Source organism: Lutra lutra, chromosome 9 (genome assembly GCF_902655055.1).
Source record: "Lutra lutra chromosome 9, mLutLut1.2, whole genome shotgun sequence".
Classification (NCBI taxonomy): domain Eukaryota; kingdom Metazoa; phylum Chordata; class Mammalia; order Carnivora; family Mustelidae; genus Lutra; species Lutra lutra.
Window position 1 is genome coordinate 89,193,314 of NC_062286.1, and position 19,458 is coordinate 89,212,771.

The 19,458-nt window shown below is 36.5% G+C and overlaps 1 protein-coding gene across 2 annotated transcripts in view; it reads left to right on the forward strand.

The window, feature by feature from the left end:
• The first annotated feature begins 924 nt into the window (after nt 1-924).
• Nucleotides 925-19,458, forward strand: part of GCC2 (GRIP and coiled-coil domain containing 2) — a 58,259-nt gene continuing 39,725 nt past the window's right edge. For both annotated transcript variants that reach the window (XM_047744909.1, XM_047744908.1), the window contains exons 1-9: nt 925-1,043; nt 1,417-1,473; nt 2,510-2,594; nt 3,681-3,748; nt 8,195-8,299; nt 9,004-11,472; nt 12,615-12,684; nt 15,466-15,566; nt 15,661-15,759. In XM_047744909.1, the coding sequence (XP_047600865.1) occupies nt 1,038-1,043; nt 1,417-1,473; nt 2,510-2,594; nt 3,681-3,748; nt 8,195-8,299; nt 9,004-11,472; nt 12,615-12,684; nt 15,466-15,566; nt 15,661-15,759 (3,060 nt within the window). In that variant the 5' untranslated portion in view covers nt 925-1,037. The remainder of the gene's footprint in view (nt 1,044-1,416; nt 1,474-2,509; nt 2,595-3,680; nt 3,749-8,194; nt 8,300-9,003; nt 11,473-12,614; nt 12,685-15,465; nt 15,567-15,660; nt 15,760-19,458) is intronic.

Genomic DNA, 19,458 nt, shown 5'->3' on the forward strand with positions numbered 1-19,458 from the left:
AAGTAAGGATTCTTGCTCTCTTCTCCTGTTTGGTGTCTTTCCCCATCTCTGTCCCAACTCCCTGAGAGAGGCCCTCTCTTTTGCTTCCTACCACACCAGCATGGGTTCAGAGCCCTCTAGGGCAGAGATCCCCGGGGCACCTCCTCTCAAGAGCCAAGAAATGGGGGCGCCTGGGTGGCTCAGTCGGTTGAGCGGCTGCCTTCGGCTCAGGTCATGATCCCGGACTTCCGCGATCGAGTCCCGCATCGGGCTCCCGGCTCCTTGGGGAGTCTGCTTCTCCCTCTGACCTTCTCCTCTCTCATGCTCTCTCTCATTCATTCTCTCTCAAATAAATAAATAAAATATTAAAAAAAAAAAAAAAGAGCCAAGAAATGCCTGCTTCAGGAGAAGCTCCATCCTTGGCTTCCTCAGCGTCCTAGGAAGCTCACACGACACCCTGCCCGACAACATCTGCCTTAAGAAACGCCTCGAAATCAGCGGTCTGACAGGCACTCTGAGGCTTCCCCTCAACAGCAAGGTATCTGGCCTTTCGGGGGTGCCTACCCCCAATCCTGTACTCCCATCATATTTACTGGATTTTAAGATAAGGAAAAAGGGGCCCTGAGGGGTAATTTCCCCAATTCTCATAGCCAATAAATGGCAGGGGCAGGATTCAAACCCATCAGGGTTTATGTCACTCAACACCAGAGTCTGAGCCACCCGGTGACCCCGCTGAAACTTTCTTCTTCCGTGTTGGTTAGGCAGCCGCCGCTAGGCGCCAGGGAAAGCGGAGAGTTCAGCAGGCGTGGCAGAGCGCGCGCAGGGACCCTCCTCCCGGAGCAGAAGCGGAAGCGGAAGCGTCACCCGGCTGTAGCTATGGAGACGCGAGGGGTGGGACGTCCCCGAAGAAGCGCGACCTTTAACCTGCCCGCGAGGGTACGTCAGAGGCGGCCGCAGACGGAAGTGGGGAGGCGGCGGCCAGGCTGCCGGGCTGCGGGGCCGTGGCGCTGCCAGGCTGTCGGGCCGCGGGGCTGCGTGGCCACTACAGGCCGGCTGCCATGGAGGTAACGGTGCCGGGGCGGCTAGAGTGGGACCGGGGCCCACCACCTCCCTGCCGGGCCTTCCCGCGCAGCGGATCGGGACTCGGGGGTGGGCGCAGTGTGAGGGCTTGGCAGCCACCCCTCCGCGCGCCGCAGCCCCGCTCTGCCCTCGTCTCTCCCTCTTGCCCCAGACTCAGCCCCTCGCGATTATCTGGCTCTTTTACAGCCAGACTGTATACGATTTCCCACACGACAGACCCCCTTTTCCCTAGTTCTTTCTCACGTAGGAGTTTCCTACACTTGATTCCACGGAAAGGCTTTTACCTATTAAGATTCCAGCGTTCCGTCTGGGATTAGGAGAAGAGTTCTGACACCTGGGTTTGATTTTGTTTTCCAGGATCCTGTTCAAGATGGGGTGGCTTCACCAGCCACCCCTGGGACCGGGAAGTCTAAGGTGAAAAGAATACAATACTTTAATACTGGCTCACCGAAGGGTGAAGGGGTGATGAATGGAGAACTTTGGCATGGGTAGGGGGGTGGCCTATTTAAAAGAAGTCCTTCTCCAAGGGATCTCAATTTTAATTCACACAGTAACCAATCTGTTGTTTTTTCGGTTTTTGGTTTTTTTGTTTGTTTGTTTTCGAAGTTCCCTACTATGGAAAGTGTTGACTTTGTGTTTACTTCCTGCTCCTGGTTAGCACTGCTGAGAGATTCTGCAGTTTTTCAACCATTAAAGCAATCTAATTTATAAGCATTTATATAGTGTAGTGGCAAGAGCAGTGACGTAAGTAGGATTCAAGGGACTCTGTTCTGTAGGCTTCTCCAATGTAAAAAAAAAAAAAAAAACTGAATTAGGTCATTTTTATGGTCCCATACATTTAATACTCAATGAGTATTAACCACTAAGAAGATTGTGGTTTATTGCTTGCATACTAAGTCTTTGGCATTTACCTGAACACTTAGTTACTTCATTTAAGCTCCATGGTAAGCTTAAATGGTAAGACAGGTACTTATTTATCCAGATTTTACAGATGAGAAAACTGAGCCCAGGGGTTAAGTAATTCCCTGATTTCTTAAAAAGACTTACTGCACCCTAATTCTTCTTTACTCTAATTATGCTTATGTGTTTTCATGTAGCCAAAGACTGATTTCAGCCTTGAATAGGATAATTTTACAGCTCCAAGGAACTATAAGTAGAATTAGTCCCAGTCCCCTAATTTTACAATTAAATCAAAACCCAGAACGTGTCTTAACCTAAACAAGAATGTATGTACAGAAGAGGATATGTGTTGGTTTTTTACATTTCATAGTAATTGCTTAACTAGTAATTGTTTAGTTGAAGTTGCATTTGCTGCTTCTTCAAAATATGGTTTGACTGACAGATTTATTCAGTAGGATGTTTTTAGGAGGGCATTGTTTATTTTGTGTGTGTGTGTGGTATAATAGAAACATAAGTTATAACAAACTGGTAACATCATTACACCTTTCAGCTGGAAACATTGCCCAAGGAAGATCTTATCAAGTTTGCCAAGAAACAGATGATGCTAATACAGAAAGCTAAATCCAGATGTACAGGTATTGAGTTGAAAATATTCATCTTCACCACAATCTCATTGAAACACGGTTAAAAATAGTAGGTTTTTAATAGTATATTAGCTTATTTTATCGGTATATCCAATAAAATCATAATTATAATGAAATCTATATTCTTTAACATTTTAACCATTTGCCTGTGATTTTTTTTTCCCATTTCACATCTCTAAACTGCAGTTATCTTTGAATTATTAAAATAAAATCAGGGAAGAGGATCTTAAAAAAAATTGTTAAAATTAAGCACATTTTTTTTTTTACTTCATTTGGATTGTATATTGATCTGAAAAAGCATTTTTTTTCCTAGAGCAATCAGTTGAAATGTTAGAGACATAAGGTTGTGAGCCCAAAGAGGTAAAAAGAGGCCTCAAGTAAAGTAATAAAAGATTTCCATTCCTGGAATGTTGAAGTATATTTATTTGCTGAAGTTGAATGATTGCCTGTTCACCCTTATATTCCAAAAGGATGTAGATATCAGTATCCTTTTTAATATGTGTGGTGAGGCCATGAATTTCCAATGATTAACAAATGTTAACTGCCAAGCCTAAAAGCCGAGATTTATTTTCTACTGGAAAAGGTCAAATTGTGTTTAGGGAGGTTGAATCAGCTTGTGATAAAGAGAGTAATGGATTTAGAAAGGTGTTCTAGGCTCCAGACCTAGCCATGATTTAATGAAATAGGTTAGCATTTATGCTTAACATGAGGTTAGTTGTTGCTTTAAGATTATACAGTAAGAAGTTATTTACAACTAAAATAATATGTCTGGGATTTGCTTCAGAAGTATCAGGATGGGTAAGAAAAAAGGAAAAGGGAGAAGTAAATATAGGTTGCGATGAAACATGGGAAGAATCCATGTAATAATTGTTGAATTAAGGTGTTGGGTATATTAATCATGAGTTTTCTGTAAGAAAAAGGATAGTAAAAGGTCATACTAGGTAAAGTTAATACTTTCTCAAAATATCTGCTGTTTAAATGTATTCTGATTTACAGTGTTTTTTTAAGAATGTACTTACCACTTAAGACAATAATTTCTTCATTTCTGAACTGTTTTTTTTTTTAATAACTATTTAGAACTGGAGAAAGAAATTGAGGAATTGAAATCAAAACCTGTTGCTGGAGGAACTGATGATATTATTAAGGTAATGCAATGGTTGCAAATATCGCTTTAATTTTTATGTATTTACTTAGAGGAAATGTGTAATGACAAACTGGATTTCCTTTAAAGCTGTCAGTCTGCCAGAGCCGTCTGGCTTTCTGTCCCTGTTTTTCCACTCCCTCCCTGCCCTTGGTTTAAGTTTTTTACCTCTCTGGTTGCCTGTAAAAAGAGTTAAATGACCTCTTCGTCCCTTTCTGTTCTAAAATGAGTGTTCCTCTCGTCTTCATCCCACACACTCTGTAATTAGGGGGTTGCCTTAATCACAGCCCTGCTCTTCCCTCTCCCCCTCAGAAGACCCATGCTCAGGAATTTGATGATAATTTTTAGGCTGATAGATACATATAATCTGTTAATAGACCTATATCTCTGGATGTGACTACTGACATTTATAGCTGTTTGGGGAAAGAAATATTCACCCATTTTTCTTGTCTTCATATTCATATTCAGACCAAATCCCCTTGCCTGGACAACCAGTGGCAGCACTGTTTTTCAGGACTTTTAACTTTAGAGACTCTTCAGTTTTCCTCTTTCCTTTATCCTCTACATGTGTCCGCCATCAGTGACTTCTCGTTCTTTCAGGATAGTGCTGCAGTTTATCAGTATGCTTTTTCCATTTCTATGGCTGTATGGTAAATGCCTCATGTCATACTCGACTTTTTTTGATACCTCCTTAACCAGGCTGTCTTTTCTCTTTTAAGTTTTGCGTGCTCTTACCCGATCACAGGGTACTATTTTTATTTTGGTACTTCCTGTCAAAGAAGGTTATCCTTATTTATATGCCCTTAATCCTGACTGATTGCCTCCTCACCCCCAGTTTGGCCTAACCTTCTTTACAGTTTCTTTTACTTCTCAAAGCTCTGCAGTAATTATTTTCCTTTTTTGTATTTATAATTTGAGTCTAGATACCTGTTCTTTGATTATACATTTATAAATTATCATATTCTTTTACTAGGGCCCTCCCAACTTGTGAGCAGTGTACAACTGAAGGTCTCCCAGAGAGTTACTGTAAGAAAGCTTTAAATCCTGATGCATATCATGCACTGTTGCTTTGTTCTTTATTTAGCTAAGACAGTATAAAAAGCTTGCACAGTGTGCACAAATACCACTTGGATTCACAGTGTACCGATTTACTTAAGTATTACTGAATTCATAGTAGTTTTCTTTGCTTATTTGGTCATTTTGTATTTTCTTAATCAGTGATAGCTAAAGTAAAACTACTTGATATTTACCTAAGAGTGTTGACTTTAGAGCCAGACAGCCTGATTCAGATCTTTGGGTCCCTGCTCTGCCATGTACTACCTATATGGCCATAGCTAAGTTTCTTCCCTTTTAGCTCCTTCACCTGTAGACTAGAGAAAATAATAATACCTACTTTACATAGAGGTGTTGGATTTTGAGTTAATACATGCTTAGCACTTAAAATTGCATCTGTCGTGTAAGTTCTCAATAATTAATTATAGGGACACCAGGGTGGCTCAGTTCGTTAAGCATCTGCCTTTGGCTCAGGTCATGATCCTAGGGTCCTGGGATCGAGTCCTGCATTGGACTCCCTGCTCAGTGGGTAGCCGGCTTCTCCAAGAACTCTCCGTGCTTCCCCTGTTTGCGCTCCCCCCACTTTGCATCTACTATCTCTCACTATCTCTCTCTCTCTCAAATAAATAAATCCTTTAAAAAAATAAAATAACTTATTGTAATAATGTTACTGGCATATTTTGTTTGTTGGGATATTTAACACATACACACTAAAAGGGGGGTTTTGTATCTGAAGAGAGAACCACAGAGGCTTCTTTCTAATTTAGTATCAGTTAACTCTTTAGCCCTTGAAATACTTGCTATACACTTGCATTCCAGGATATCTAAATATCTGCCCTGTATTTCCTTCTTATCCCCACTTGGTGTATTCTCCCTTTCTGCCAAAACTACTGAAGAGGAAATTAGAAAATTTGTCTAAGTTAACGAGCTTTACTTTTCAGGTTAATTTCATAGTAAAGCATGTTATCCTCACCACTCAAGTTTCAGAAAGTAACTTAGGTAAAATTCATGGGAACAAAACCTTTGGCTTGTAATTCTAATGAGAGAAATACTTCGGGGATTGATTGAAAGAGATATATATCAGTTATTCCATTGCTATCGGTAATTTTTCTGTTTTAGAAAATGCCTATACTGTGATGTAATGTATTCTCTACACCTCTGGAAAACTTCTTGCTAAGTTTTATCTCTTCATTGGGAAAAGTACCTGGAAAAATGTGGCTCTGAATACAGAACTTTCTGTTTTTCATATAATCTTAAAAATTTATGTCTTTTTTAAAAAGTTAATTAAAATTTCTGGAAATCATCTTATTTCTGGTAGTGATCTTCCAGTGCATTGGGATACATCTAAAATTTTATTCAAAGCTGAATGTTAGATTTTTATTTTAAAAATAGGAATAATAATCCATATTTTCCATGTCAAAATTTGAAGTGAACTTACTTGCTGCTTCCAAAGGCAAGGGGAAGGTGAAAACTGCATGTTAAGAGAATGGAATTTCTAGTACAGTCATCTTTGTTACTATCTCTTTGCTGGAATCAAATCTATGTTGGCTGTTTTCAGTTAATGGCCTCTCTATATCTCCTAAATTTAATAAATGTATTTAGGCTTCCCCTGATATTTAGCAATCAGAAGTTTATATCGCAATGCATTATGTAGTGTGAAAAACTAATTTTAAAACTAAAATAGTTTTAACCAAATTAATATATGCATGTATTTACAAGTAATGCTAATAACTAAAGAGCTTATTATAATACTGAGTAACTTGTGGGAATTATTTCTGTTTCTAAATAATATGGTTATACTGCTATTCCTTGCTTTATTCACTTTAGACATTTAGTTATTAATTTGCCATTACAGCAGATGAAAATTTAGCTATCTTTCACAGCAACTCCTACTTTAGAATGGTCAAAGCGATCAGATAATGTTTTCCATTTTTTTCCTGGACCATCTCCTTCTAGAGCCTTCTGTCCTGCACTGATTTGTTCTTGTCATTCTCTATGTCTGCCGCAGTTTTCCTGGAACTGGCCTATCCCGTGATCCTGTGAATTTCTACACTGCTTTCCTATATTGGCCCCTATTTGCTAGGTGACATGTCGTTGACTTTTTTGGTTAACCTCATGTTTGTAGAGCATGTCCTTCAATAGCATCCTAAGAAGGGATGGAAAATGTTGTCATCCCATATTTTAAAATAGCTTTAATCTACCCTTGTCTGAATAATGGCTATAACTTGATAGAAAACTCTAAATTTTCTGCATGTTTTGTTTTTATTAAACAAAGTTTTTCTTTATTTCATGTAAGTTCAGAGGCAAGCAGATCTAGGGTGATAGCGGACTAACACTTACTTCGTATTTTAATATTTATCTAGATTTTAACCTTTAGGATTAACTTTATCTGGATTCATGGTCAATTGGACTTATGATTTTCCTGTTTGTAAAGTCCTCAGATATTTGTATCGTTATGCAAATTTTATATAATAATTTGCGAATTCCTTCTTACTTTGTCTGAACAAGTTCATATGTAATTGGATAATCTGTTCTTTGAAAATTTGATGGAACCCACCTGTAAAACTTCCTTCTGTTTGATAGACAACTTTTAAGCCACTAGTTTGATTTTTAAGTAGTTGTAGTATTAATTGTGCTTTTTAATTTTTTCCTTGAGTTAATGAAGCTGTATTTTTCCACCAACTTTTATTCCTTTCACTTCAGTTTTTATTATCGTTGCCAAATAATTGTTCATAATATTCTCTTTAACTGTTGTATCTCTGATTTATATGTAGATATGTTTTATTTTTATTTTTATTATTGATTGTGACTTCTGTCTTCTCTTGGTCAGTCTTATTAGTTGTTTCATTAGCTTTTTTTTTTTTCAAAGAACTGACTCTTGTTGATTTAGTTTCTGTTTCATTAACTTCCGATCCTGTTTAATTTCTGCAGAGAACAAACCTGTCTCTGAGGAAGACAGGACACAGGTGATTTCTTGCCTAATGTTCTAACCACTTCCTATTCAGATTTTCAACCCCAGTTTTTCAAAAATCCCCAATTTTTGAATCCCATACATTATACTTCCCTTAACGGTATCTGGGGCCTCCAGTTTCCAAGCATTTAGTTTTCTAGAGTATTTGCCAGCTTCTTATATATGTTTCCTTGTAAAGGTACTGTAAGTTATACTTTTCCTCTTTCTAATTCAGTTCATCCTTCAATTTTCAGTTTTCAAAAAATATGGTGAAATTTCCCATATCCTCACCTCTTTTCTCCTTTTCTCTTTGTTCTTTTGTATAGACCTTTTTAAGTCTTTTATCCTTGCTTTAGTGTGGTTTGGAAAAAGTGAAGAGAAAATTATGCATGTGGTCAATCCACCATAATTAACCTCAGGCAAACAAATCATCCTGTTCCAAAACAGGCATTGACTGAACGTCTGGATGCCCTTCTTCTGGAAAAAGCAGAGACTGAGCAACAGTGTCTTTGTCTGAAGAAGGAAAATATTAAAATGAAGCAAGAGGTTGAGGTAAGGTGACCATTTGATATTAATTTTTTTAATTTGTTAACTAATATAGTCATGAATTTTAGAGCTAAGACCTTAACAAGCATCTGATCTGATGACTTTAATAATTTATAAGGAAATAAATTCATAGCTAAAAAAAATAGGATCACCTGGCTACATAGAAATGGACCCAACATTGTTGCATTGCTTAATCTTCCTTATTGCTATAATGTCATTTTTCATTAAAAATTAATAAAGATTACTTATTTTGTGAAATAGTACTTACTTAAGTAAATTGATTCTCACACATACTCTAAATATTATCTATTCAGTTCTAAGATACTGGGTCTGGGCTCACTTTCTCCAAAAGTTCCTTATTATTTTATTCAGGAGATACTAATTAAAGTCTTGACTTAATGCAATTTACATAATTTATCACTTTTTAAAAGGAAATTAAACTCAGATTTCTTATTTCTTAGTTATTACTTTGTGTTATTTGTTTTTTTAGTCGTTACTTTGAGTAGCATATTCAGTACTGTTGATATGCAGTATATTGTCATACTTAAGGTAGTCACAGCCTGCACAGAATTCTTGGAATCTCAGTATCATATTTCTCTATGGACATCTTTGCTCACTTCCTTTTTTAATTGGCCTGTGGCTAATATTTTTCCTGAAGGCAGGTGTTTCTTTTGTCTTAAATAATTGTTGTGTGCTTGTATTTATAATAGGATTCTATAACTAAGATGGAAGATGTGCATAAGGAGTTTGAAGAATCGCAAAGAAACTATATGAAAGAAATTGAAAATCTGAAAAATGAATTAGTGACAGTACATTCCAAGCACAGTGAAGATAAAGCTAGCTTGCAAAAGGAACTGGAAGAAGCAACCAAAAAACAGTTAGAACTTTGTGAACAACTTAAATTTCAGGGTGACTCCAAAGATAATGTTAAAAAACTACAAGAGGAGATTCAGAATATTAGGCCAGCCTTTGAGGAGCAAATTTTATGTCTGCAAAAACAATTAAGAGCTGCCACAAATGAAAAGGAGAAAGAAATTACTCATCTCCAAGAAGTCATTGAGGCTAATTCCCAGCATTACCAAAAAGATATTAATAGTTTGCAGGAAGAGCTTTTGCAACTGAAAGCTACACATCAAGAGCAGGTTAAAGAATTGATGTGCCAAATTGAAGCATCTGCTAAAGAACGTGAAGCAGAAGTAAATAATTTAAACCAGTTAAAGGAGAATTTAGTCAGACGATGTGAGGCAACTGAGAAGAACATTCAAGAGAAATATGAATGTGAATTAGAAAATTTAGAGAATGCGCCAAGAGCAAACCATGAAAATCAGATGTGTCCTTTGGTCTTACAAGAGGATGCTTTTGTAGAACAAGTAGTAAACGAAAAAGTCAAACATTTAGAAAATACTTTAAAGGAACTGGAGTCTCAACATAGTATCTTAAAAGATGAGGTAACTTATATGAATAATCTCAAATTAAAACTTGAAATTGATGCACAACATATAAAGGATGAGTTTTTTCATGAACGGGAAGACTTGGAATTTAAAATTAATGAATTGTTGCTAGCTAAAGAAGAACAGAGCTGTGTAATTGAAAAATTAAAGTCTGAGCTAGAAGATTCAAATAAACAATTTTGCTGTGCTATAGAACAACATAACAAAGAAATACAGAGACTTAAGGAACAGCATCAAAAAGAAATATCAGAACTAAATGAGACATTTTTGTCAGGCTCAGAAAAAGAAAAATTAACATTAATGTTTGAAATACAGGGTCTTAAAGAGCAGTGTGAAAACCTACAGCAGGAAAAGCAAGAAGCAATTTTAAATTATGAGAGTTTGCGAGAGATTATGGAAATCTTACAAACAGAACTGGGGGAATCTGCCGGGAAAATAAGTCAAGAGTTTGAATCAATGAAGCAACAACAAGCATCTGATGTTAATGAACTTCAGCAGAAGCTCAGAACTGCCTTTAATGAAAAAGATGCTCTTCTTGAAACTGTGAATCGTCTCCAGAGAGAAAATGAAAAGTTATCCCAACAAGAATTAGTACCAGAACTTGAAAATACCATAAAAAGTCTTCAAGAAAAGAATGAAGTATGTTTAGTTAGTCTCAGTCAGAAAGATACCATGTTACAAGAATTTGAAGCAAAGATAAGTTCTCTTACTGAAGAAAAAAATATTTTTGTAAGTAAAATAAAATCTTCTCATGAAGAGATGGATAATCTCCATAAAAAATATGAAGAGGAAGAAAAATTGATTATAGAACTTAGGGAAAAAGTGGAGCAAACCAGCCAGTACAACAGTGAACTAGAACAAAAGGTAAATGAATTAACAGGAGAACTAGAAGAAACTTTAAAAGAAAGGGATCAAAATAGCCAAAACCTAGAGAAGCTTAAGATTCAGTTAAAAACTATTTCTGAAGACAAAGAAGCACTGTCATCTGAAGTGAAGTCTCTTTATGAGAAAAATGAAAGTTTAAGTTCAGAAAAGAATCAGTTAAATAGGGATTTAGAGGCTTTCCTGTCCCAAAAAGAAGATTTTATGCTTAAGGAACACCTTTCTGAATTAGAAAAGAAACTTCAGTTAGTGGTTACAGAACGAGATAATTTAAGTACACTGCTTGAAAATGAGCAGGTTCAGAAGTTATCTGTCAAAACTCAGTTGTATGGTTTTCTTAAGCAGATGGAGTCCAAAATTTCAGAAGAAAACAAAGAGCAAGACGTTGCCAATGTCCTGCAAGCTATAGGTGAATCCTTAACTAAAATAAATGAGGAAAAACACAACTTGATTTCTCAATGTGATAAAAGAGTAGCAGAGTTAGAAAAAAAGATTGAGTGCCTTCAAGAAGAAAATGTGGTTCAGTGTGAAGAACTTCAGTCTTTACTAAGAGACCATGAACAAGAGAAAGTTCTCTTAAGGAAAGAGTTAGAAGAAACACTGTCACGTAAAGAGGCCTTGCAGTCTGATCTTCTAGAAATGAAGAATGCTAATGAAAAAACAAAACTTGAAAATCAGAATCTTTTAAGTCAAGTTGAAGAAGCCTCTCAAAAATTATGTAGCAAAAATGAAACCCATGATGTAAAAGAACAATGTTTTGTAAAGGAACTTGAAAATCTGAGGCTGTCACTAGAACAAAAAGAAGCTGAATTCAAGGATGTGAAAGCAGAGTTGTTGTTATTAAAGGTACTATTATTTCAATTTTATTAGTTTAAATAAATTCTTAATTCTAGTCCTAGATTTTAGGAAATATGTACATTGAATTTTTATACTTTGAAGTTAGAAGTAAATTTTCATCAGTTAAGCTCAAGTGACAATTTTCTGAAAGTACATTAAATATTTTCATGTTGTATATCCTCTGTCCACATTGGTCACTTTTTATTTTGATCATTTTAGAATCTTGATCTTGCATAAGATTAAATGATTAAGGGGTTAAATGTCTTGGTCAAAATCGTCCATCCAGGGGCGCCTGGGTGGCTCAGTGGGTTAAGCCGCTGCCTTCAGCTCAGGTCATGATCTCAGGGTCCTGGGATCGAGTCCCGCATCGGGCTCTCTGCTCAGCAGGGAGCCTGCTTCCCTCTCTCTCTCTCTCTCTCTCTGCCTGCCTCTCTGTCTACTTGTGATCTCTCTCTGTCAAATAAACAAATAAAATCTTAAAAAAAAAAAAAAAAATCGTCCATCCAGTCACCATCAAAACTAGAACATGAAAAAGACTTGAATTTCATTCTTGTGTGACATACATAATACTTTTTTTTTTTAAGATTTTATTTATTTATTTGATAGATCACAAGTAGGTAGAGAAGCAGGTGGGGGGTGGGGGCATGGGAAACAGGCTCCCTGCTGAACAGAGAGCCCAATGCGGGACTCGATGCCAGGACCCCAAGATCATGAGCCGAGCCAACGGCAGAGGCTCAATCCACTGAGCCACCCAGGCGCCCTACATAATACTTTAATTCTTAAAGAGCACTGTTGAGCAGAAAACTGGGCTATTGCAGTGTTTAACTTCAGCCAAAATTTTAGATTTTTCTCCAAAAATTTATGAAAGTATGACGAACTATAATCATTTAATCTTTTCCTTATTGCATTATGTGTTTTATATGTGTCAGGTTGTTCATCTTGGCCTTGGATACTACTGTTTTTTTTTTATAGTAAATACTGTATGCATGATAAAGTCAGTATTACCTGGTCTATCAAGGTAAGAAAAAGACTTCATCAAATTGCTTTTTATGTGAATTTTCTTTAATGAGGATTTTTTCATGCATGACATGATAACCAGTTCATCATGGGGAATGAAGTGACTTCTTTCTTGTTTTTCCTATAAAATCTAGGATTCCTTAGAGAAATCACCTGTGGAAAATAATCAATCTTCTTTAGTAAAAGAGCTAGAAGAGAAAATAGGTAAGTATGGTTTTGCCTATGGCGTTGCAGTGAATTACACACATTCTTCTAGTGTTAGAGTCTATTGAGAAATGTGGTAACCGGTTAATGAGTTGTTAAATTGTAATAACTAGCTGTCTCTTTTTTTTTTTTTTTAAGATTTTATTGATTTATTTGAGAGAGAGAGAGAGATCACAAGTAGGCAGAGAGGCAGGCAGAGAGAGAGGGGGAACAGGCTCCCCACTGAGCAGAGAGCCCGATGTGGGGCTTGATCCCAGGACCCTGAGATCATGATCCGAGCCGAAGGCAGAGGCTTAACCCACTGAGCCACCCAGGCGCCCCTAGCTATCTCTTTCTAATGTCCCCATTCTTGTTTCTCTGCCATCTGTTTGCCTTCCCTTCCAAAATTACCACTTTCTTGTGTAATCCAAAGGACTGATGTGATTCCCTTTATAAATGGTTCCATGATTGTCTTGGGACTTTCCATTGATTTAGCAAATTTTGTTTGAAGGCCAGGCTATGGTAATAGCAGAGTGATTAAGATACAGACCAAGTCTTCAGAGAGTTCAATGCCAGAAGGGACTGTCATTGCAGTAGTTTGAGGTGTGGACAAGATACAGTGCTGGCACTACAGGAAGGCATGATTAACTGTCTGTCTTGAGTTAGGAAAAACATCACAAAATAGGCTATACTTTCGTTGTGTCTTGAAGAATGAGAAATTTAACAAGAGAAGAGGCAAGAGGGAATAGGCGGATATATGTTAACATATATAACATCAGGGAGCATACCAAATAGTTCCTGAAGGGACAGGAGTCCCATCACAAAAGCAGTAGAACGTGTGCAGAGCAGCTGGGACTTTCTCCTAATGCATCTTCATCAGACTAACATTATGGGGTAGCTATTTTATTCCCCTTTAAAAATGAAGAAACAAATACTTTTAAGTGTTAAGTAATGTGACCATAATGCTTCAGTTTAGTTCCCAGTTAGTCTGGTGGGGGAGAGGGAGAGGAGGAAGTTAAAGATTTAATGATGAATCCTATTTTTCTTGTGGTGGATGATTGGAGCAAGTCAAATTAGATGAGATTAGGAACTCAGTTTGAGACATGTTTAAATAACAGCCCAAATGGAGATGTCATGTAGATTGCTAAATATGAAGGAGGTAGCTAGAGGGAGGTAGCTAGACCAGAAATAAAAAGTTGCAGTTAACATAGTAATTGCATTAAAAGCTGTGAGATGGAGATCACCATGGAAAGGAATATAGAAAAAAAAAGATCAGAGACATTATCTGACATTTAAAAATTTGAAAGATAGGAACAGCAAAGGAGATTGAGAAGGAGTAACCAGTGAGTTAGGAAAACCCAGAGTATAAAATGTCTTAGAAATTAAGACCAATGAAGCACAAGTGATGGAAGTGTTTCAAGAGGAAACAAATATTTAATCATGGCAAATGCTGCTATAGGTCAAGTAACATTGGTACAATGAACTAATCATTAGATTAAGCAACATAGAGGTCACCGGTAACCTGATAACCTGTTCTGTGATATGCTAAGTCCAGAACCTGATTGAAATGAATTCAAGAAAAAAAAATGGGAGAAGAGAAACTTCAGAGCATGCGTACACAACTCTTAACACAGAGTTTTGCTGTACAAGAAAGAGATGAGACAAAATCCAGATGGGAAATGTGGTGATTTGCCTTTTTGTGTGTGTGTGATGTTTCACTAGTCCTTTGTAACCTCTTCCCATCCTGTTTGGTGCTTCCACTGTTTGCTCTTAGCTTTAAAGCTCTTGATATTTTCCTTATTGCATGTTGGAAAAAATATATTAGGGGGATTTGCTGCGCAAGAAGGAGTGTGCATTGCTGCACTGATGCCTGATTCAGTGAGAAGGTACAGAATAAAATGCAGAAGTGGAACTGCTGGCAGGTACTGCACACACAGAGACAGTCACCTGTAGCAGCAGAGGAAGGCAGAGGCTGTGAGCACAGGTACATCTAGATTAAGAGCAAGGACAGAAATTCGGATTGTAACTTAAGCAGAAATAGCAAGAAGATCTGGAACACAGGAGTTGAAATAGAGGACATTGCTAAAGACATTAAAGGAGAGATCAGGATTGGATACATAAAACACATTATGGGTTTAGTTGTAAAAATCACACCTGCCAACCAAGAGGAGTGTGTCTATGCAGCCTAAGTATTTAACTGTGTCTGGTATTTCCCCTACATGACCCTGATTTGCACATTGCCACCAAAAGTCCTACGGTACTTGAGTTTCTAGGATATCTTTTCTTTTTTTTTTTAAAAAAAGACTTTATTTATTTGAAAGGGAGAGTGCACAAGTAGGGGTGGGGAAGAGCAAAGGGAGAGGAAGAAATTAACTCCTTGCTGAGCAGGGAGCCCAATAGGGGGCTTGATCCCAGGACCCTGAGATAATGACCTGAGCCAAAGTCAGACCCTTAACCAACTGAGCCACCCAGATGCCCTTTAGGAAATCTTCTAATGTTAAAAGAGTCCTAGCAGCCTCTCCAATTTCTAGCTGCTTATGAAATGATTTTTTTAAAAAGTAGGCCATTTTGATGGATTACAGGAAATGAACATTTTTTACATTATTTGCCTTGCTTAGGTAATGAATAAGCTTTCACTTTAAAAATATTAATATTTTTGCTACTTATTTCAGTACTTTTAATTCCAAATTACAGATTTTATGTTCCTGATTAAAGGTTAATTTCTAAGGCCAAAGTAAGTAAATAATTTGGATTTTTCTTCCTTTAGAGTTCATGTATAATTCTTTCATTTTGTGTTTTTAGGATATCTGGAAAAAGAATCCAAAGAGAAAGAGGAAAAAATAAATAAGATAAAACTGGTTGCTGTGAAGGCAAAGAAAGAACTAGATTCTAGCAAAAAAGAGGTAAGGGGACTTAAAAATGCAAGATTCAAGAATCTTACATGTTAGAAAATTTAGTTTTTCTGTTCATAAAAAACTTACCATATATTTAAAATAGGCCCAGACTCTACGGGAAGAACTAGAATCTGTTCGATCAGAAAAGGATCAGTTGTCTGCTTCCATGAGAGATCTCATTCAAGGAGCAGAAAGCTATAAGGTAAAAGTAGTTATTTTAATAGCAAGTTATGTTTGTAACTTCTAAGTTAAGGAATATTATTAGAAATGTAAAACTCTTGTCCATAACACAGTCACCTTGTACTTTTTAGTGAATCCTTTTTTCTATTGTTTTTGTGTAATGTGGTAGCATCCTAGTATCAAGATTTTAAATGTCTAAGCTTTAAAGTTCTTTCAGGCTATTATTTTTTAAAACCAAAATTCTCTTTTGGGATTTCCTAATAAAATAAGTAACAAAAAAGATGGCTATTATTACTGTTATTATTTTATATTCTGGCCAAGTGAATAAATTGAAAGTTCAAATAACAGGTTTAAAAAGGAAAATGAGGGGCGCCTGGGTGGCTCAGTGGGTTAAGCCGCTACCTTCGGCTCAGGTCATGATCTCAGAGTCCTGGGATCGAGTCCCGCATCGGGCTCTCTGCTCAGCAGGGAGCCTGCTTCCTCCTGTCTCTCTGCCTGCCTCTCTGCCTGCTTGTGATCTCTCTCTGTCAAATAAATAAATAAAATCTTTTTTAAAAAAAAAGGAAAATGAATGCATTATTTGGAGGTAATAATGCTTGTCAACCTAAAATGAGAATCTATTATTAAAAATATAAAATGAGACTGTAATGACATCATTAAATGTAAAATAAAAACCATTATGTTCTTTTATGTATCTATTCAGCAAATATTTATACAGTCAGGCCGAATACTGAGTTCTAGGGAGATGCAGCCAACCAAATACACTAATTTCCCTCCAAGGACCTAAATGTCAGTGGCAATAATAGACAAGTAGACCAAAATTTAAGAAACTTACTGTGTAGAACAATAAAAGTGGGTGGTAGGGATAAAAGAGTAAGTGGGACTGATTGAAAGAAGAAAATTCCATAGTAGCCAAAAAATAAAATTTTGGAAGAACTTTAATGAGAAAACTTGGCCTTCATGAAGAAAACTGCAAAACACATATATGGCAACTATTATTATTTGAAATACTAGTTTTCAGGTTGGTTTATATGCTCCAAAACAATTTCACTAAAAATCTAGGATTTTTTTTGATCGGGCAGTCTTGATAATTCTAAGTTTCAAATGGAAAATAAGCTTATAAGAGTAATTAATACTTTTTAAAATGGAAAAGGAAATTGGACATCTTGATTTAGCAGATGCTAAAATTTTATTAGGAAACCACAATAATGTGATACAGGTCTGATACAAAAATAAGACATTAACAGAAGATATAGAGACTTCTATATAACAACAAACTCTTCTAGGCCAGGCTCCCTTCTAAGCATTCTACTTTTCTTTATCATACTTAATTCTGGAAAGAACCCCAAGAAATATGTTACTAACGTTGTGAGTTTACAAGTGAGAAATCCAAGGCACAAAGAGATTAAGAGACTGAAATCACAGAGCAAGTAACATAGTAAAGCCAGGATTGGATTCAGGCAGTGTGGTTCCAGATCTGTTCTAATACCAAGCTTAGTTGGTATACTAAGCTATGCTACATACTATTCCAGTAAAATTTAAAAACATAGAAGCCAACAAAGAAGGAATTAAATAACTACTTCAGAATAATTAAGTCAGATTTTTACTTCACTCCCACACACCAGAATAAATCCTAGATGGATTTAAAGAATTTTGTCAAATGTGGAAGGGATTTTAAAAAACCTAGTATAAGACACTTAAATCATTTGAGTTGTAGATATGAAATACGTTTTCTTTCTTAAAAACGTAAAGCAATTAAAGAAGTTACAAAGAAAAAGATAGACTGCACTATAATAAAATATAAAATTAACATGAAAATATGACAAGAGATTAATATCCTTAATATATAAAGGTATCTGACAAATTCACTTTTTAAAACACTTATTTGAAGTTTAAATATATAGGCTTATTTGTCGTTTATGAGCCATTAGCAGCTTGCTTCTTTCAATTTTAGAAATTCCATAACATATTTTATTCATGTCCTGCATGGGTAGACCAGGTATGCCAAATTCTTTGTTTAAAATAGATTTCAAAAGACTGAAAAAAGAACAGAATATCAAAGAACTGTGAGACAAGAACCGAAAGTATAACTGCATAATGAGAATACTTGTAGGAGAAGAAAGACATGCCTTTCAACAAACGTAAAAAGTTCTTTGGAAAATGATACAGGTCAGACTCAGAAAAGGCAACACGATATTGAAGAACAACAAAACAGGAGGATTAATCTGACCTCAAGACTTAGAATAACACTACAGCAATCAAGACAGTGTGGATTTGGTGAAAGAATAAATAGATCAGTGGAACAGAATAAAGAACCCAGAAATAGACCACATAAATATAGTCAACTGTTCTTTGACAGTGGAGCAAAGATAATCTTTTCAACAAATGGTGCTGGGACAACTGGACACACACGTTCAAAACAAACGGAATCTAGATACAGACCTTATATCCTTCACAAAAATTAACTCAAAGTGAATCAAACCTAAATGTAAAACATAAAACTGTGATATCCCTAGAAGAAAACAGGATAAAACCTAGATAAATGTGGGTATAGCAGTGACTTTTTAGATAGAACACCAAAGGCATGATCCATGAAAGAATTGATAAGCTGTATATACTTCATTTAAATTACAAATTTCTGTTCTGTGAAAGATTATAGAATGAGAAGGCATAGACTGGGAGAAAATACTTGCAAAGGACATAAATATGGTGAAGGACTGTTACCCCAAAATACACAAAGAACCACTGAAACTCAAAGTAAGAAAACAGAAACCTGATTTTTTTTAAATGGACCAAAAACTTCACAGATACCACACTAAAGATGATAAAGAGATGGCAAATAAGCATATGGAAAGATACTCCAAGGAAATACAAATGAAAACAATGAGATAACCTATTATCTCATATCACACCTATTAGAATAGCCAAAATCTTAAACATCAACATCATCAAATGCTAACAAGGATTTGGAGCAATGAGGAACTCTCATTTAGGAACTCTGGTAGTGATGCAAAGGAGTAAGTACAGCCATTTGGGGAGAAGTTTTGCAGTTTCTTTTTTTTTTTTTTTTTTTTTAAAGATTTTATTTTATTTATTTGACAGAGATCACAAGTAGGCAGAGACGCAGGCAGAGAGAGATAGGAGGAAGCAGGCTCTCCGCCGAGCAGAGAGCCCGATGCGGGGCTCGATCCCAGGACCCTGGGATCATGACCTGAGCCGAAGGCAGAGGCTTTAACCCACTGAGCCACCCAGGCACCCCAGTTTTGCAGTTTCTTAAAAAACTAAACCTACTATCTAGTAGTAACCATTGATATTTACCCAATGCAGTTGAAAACTTATATCCACACAAAAATCTATACATAGGTGTTTACAGCAGCTATATTTATAATTGCCAAAATTTGGGAAAAACCAAAGTAGCCTTCAGTAGGTGACTAGATAAGCTGTGGTACATTCAAACAATGGAATATTATTCAGCACTAAAAAGAAATGAGCCATCAAGCCATGAAAAGGTGTGGAGGAAACTTATATATATACCACTACTAAGCAAAAGGAACCAATCTGAAGAGTCTACATAATGTATGATACCAAATATATGACATTCTGGAAAAGGCAAAAGACAGTTGAAAAAAAAATCAGTGGTACCCAGGGGTATGTGGGAGAAATGGATAAATAGGTAGGGGGCGGGGAATGGAAAAAGGAAAAATGGAAATAGGTGGAAAAA